The sequence below is a fragment of the Chinchilla lanigera genome, unplaced genomic scaffold (assembly GCF_000276665.1).
Source record: "Chinchilla lanigera isolate Chin_1 unplaced genomic scaffold, ChiLan1.0 scaffold00013, whole genome shotgun sequence".
Lineage (NCBI taxonomy): Eukaryota > Metazoa > Chordata > Mammalia > Rodentia > Chinchillidae > Chinchilla > Chinchilla lanigera.
In genome coordinates this window covers 13771863-13774442 of record NW_004955414.1, presented here as the reverse complement: position 1 = coordinate 13774442, position 2580 = coordinate 13771863, and the positions used below count along the sequence as shown (strand labels likewise).

Sequence of the window (2580 nt, the reverse complement as noted above, 5' to 3'; positions counted from 1 at the left end):
TGGCACTAGAGTGATATATATCAGGCAAGCAAAAGATGCATTTCATATAACAAAAATAAAAACAGAAGCCAAGTGACAGAATGGAAAATATAGTTAAGCAATACATTTAAGAAATAGAGGGGCTGGGTGTGTAGCTTAGTGATAGAGCACTTGCCCGACAGGCACAAGGTCCTGGGTTTGATCCCCAGCACCACCAAACAAACAGAAACCTACAGTAAGATACTGAGGTCACCTGATCTTTTAATTTGTTTTTGTTTTTTTTTTTTCTTTTTTGAGTCAGGGTCTCATTGTGTAGTTCAGGCTGGTCTTGAACTCAGTTATGTAGCCCAAGCTGGCTTCTAACTCACCGCAATCCTCCTGCCTCAGCCTCCTAAGTGCTGGGATTATAGACATGTGTCACCACACCTGGCTCCTGAGGGCACCTGAACTTTTAACAAATGCCCGGGTGATTCTGAGGCAGCCAGGTCAGCATTTGGGCACACTGATCTGTCTCGTGGCTACAGCCTCTAAGCAGTGAACTCTTCTGAGGCACTCCCACTTGGCATGAGATGCCAGTCACAGAGAAACAAGCCCTGGTTCCTGCCCAAAGGCACAGCCCACTGAGACACCGACACGTTCGGACTTGGCCACAGTAAAGAAGTGGGACAGACAAGGGAGCACCTCCATGGGTCCTGACACATGGTTGGGGTCCTCACATATCTCGGGTTGTGGTTACAATTTTCTGGTTCATTGTCCAGGAAATGTGTGGTTTGTCTTCACGCCAGTTGCAGGTGTGAAGCGTCAGTAGTTCCTGCCGAGCCAGAAGGGTCACCTATATGCTGAGCCTTGTGTCAGGCGCTGCCTAAAGTAAGATGTTACAGGGAAGCAGCCCCGTTGTTCCAGCCGAGGGCTGGGGAGAGGGACAGCAAGCTGCACCCTTGAAAGACAGCGTGTGAGTCAGGAGTGAGAATAGGTCCGTGTGGGGCAAAGCGGCCAGAAACAAGCCAGGTGGAGGAAGGCCGAAGGCAGGCCCTGATGGTTCACAGGGGTAAGGTTGAGGTTACTGGGCCTGTAACCTGGTGGTTCACAGGGGTAAGGTTGAGGTTACTGGGCCTGTAGCTGTACTCTGTCTTTGCCCATCTGGCAAATGCTCGCTGTGTGCTAGAGGCTGAGCTCGGTGCTGGGGATACTTTGGTTAACCCTTTATTGCATTGTGGGGAGGCTGATCCCAATCCGGTGGTGTAAGTGCTATAAGGGAGAAAGAATGTTGTATTTTTTTTTTTTTTTTTACTAGGGGGTCAGCTGAGGCTTGTTGGAGGCAGTGACTTTCAGTTGAGGGCTGAAGTGCTAACCAAGCATGGAGGGGAGGGAAGACCTTGCCCAAAGGCCTGGGGTGGGGACAACACAGTGAGGCCGGGCGGAGGGGGCTGTTGTGGGCTGAGGCTGGAAAAATAGGCAGGGCCCTGGGTGTAGGGCTGGGCAGAGGCGAGACGCTTGGCCTCCCTGGCACTAGGGGATTGCGGCTGTAATGGAGGAATGGGCTGCAGGTGGGTAGAGGAATCCAGGCTAGAGGATGGACTCACCTAGGACAGGTATTTTGTTACTATTATTTTTTGTCTTTTTGAGACGGGGTTTCACCATGTAGTTCAGACTGGCCTTGAATTCACTTTGTAGCCCAGGCTGGCCCCAGACTCAAGCAATTCTCCTGTCTCAGCCTCCTGAGTGCTGGGATTACTGTCATGTGCCACCATACTGGGCTTTTTTGGGAGGGAGGGGACCGGGAATCAACTCAGGACCTCATGCTTGCCTGCCAGCAGGCGCTGTGCCACTGAGCTATAGCCCCGCCTAGGTATCTTACATAGGGTTTAAAAGACAGGAGTGCGGAGGGTGTGTGGCAGTAGGGCTGAGAGGGCCTGTCACGCAAAAGGCACGGCGCACGCAAGCAGGGTCTTGCAAAGGTGTAGGTAATTTCGGAAAGGGGAATGCGGCCCGAGTTGGGGCCATACATAGGTGCACAGAAGCTGGAAGCCCCTTCCTCTGCCCGGAGCCCGCCCCTCCAGCAGGCATGGGTTTTGTTTTTACGTGCATTTTTTCACACCCGCCCCCCCCCCCCAGTTTGGCCAACATTTTGCACAGCAGTTCTAGCTCCAGCACCTAAGCCCCAACAGTGGCAAGGTCGCCAGGAAGGCCTGGGGTGTGCGGGCAAAGGGATGAGGATGGTGGCAGAATAGGCTCGCGGCACTCCCTGGGGTTTGCTGTGAGACTCAGGCTGTGCTGTACTTGGGCACCACTGCTTGCAGAGAGGTAGATGCCCCGTTTCACAGATGAAATGGGGTAGCACTTAGGGGAACTGGGTCCCACGCCCGTTGGACAGTGTGACCCGGTTTTCTGTTCCCCGCAGCGTGGCCGCCATGGACAAGATCCTGGAGGCCGTGGTGACTTCGTCCTACCCTGCGAGCGTGAAGCAGGGGCTGGTGCGGCGCGTGCTGGAGGCAGCCCGGCAGCCGCTGGAGCGCGAGCAGTGCCTGGCGCTTCTGGCCCTGGGCGCGCGCCTCTACGTGGGAGGCGCGGACGAGCTGCCGCGACGCGTGGGCTGCCAGC

General features: G+C 54.8%; 1 protein-coding gene across 1 annotated transcript in view; it reads left to right on the top strand.

The window, feature by feature from the left end:
* The window catches only part of Usp35 (ubiquitin specific peptidase 35), a gene marked incomplete in the record, with an annotated part of 23446 nt that overhangs the window by 4607 nt on the left and 16259 nt on the right, over positions 1–2580 (top strand). Inside the window, 1 exon segment of the mRNA XM_013512062.1 lies at positions 2381–2580. Coding sequence (XP_013367516.1) covers positions 2381–2580 — 200 coding nt within the window.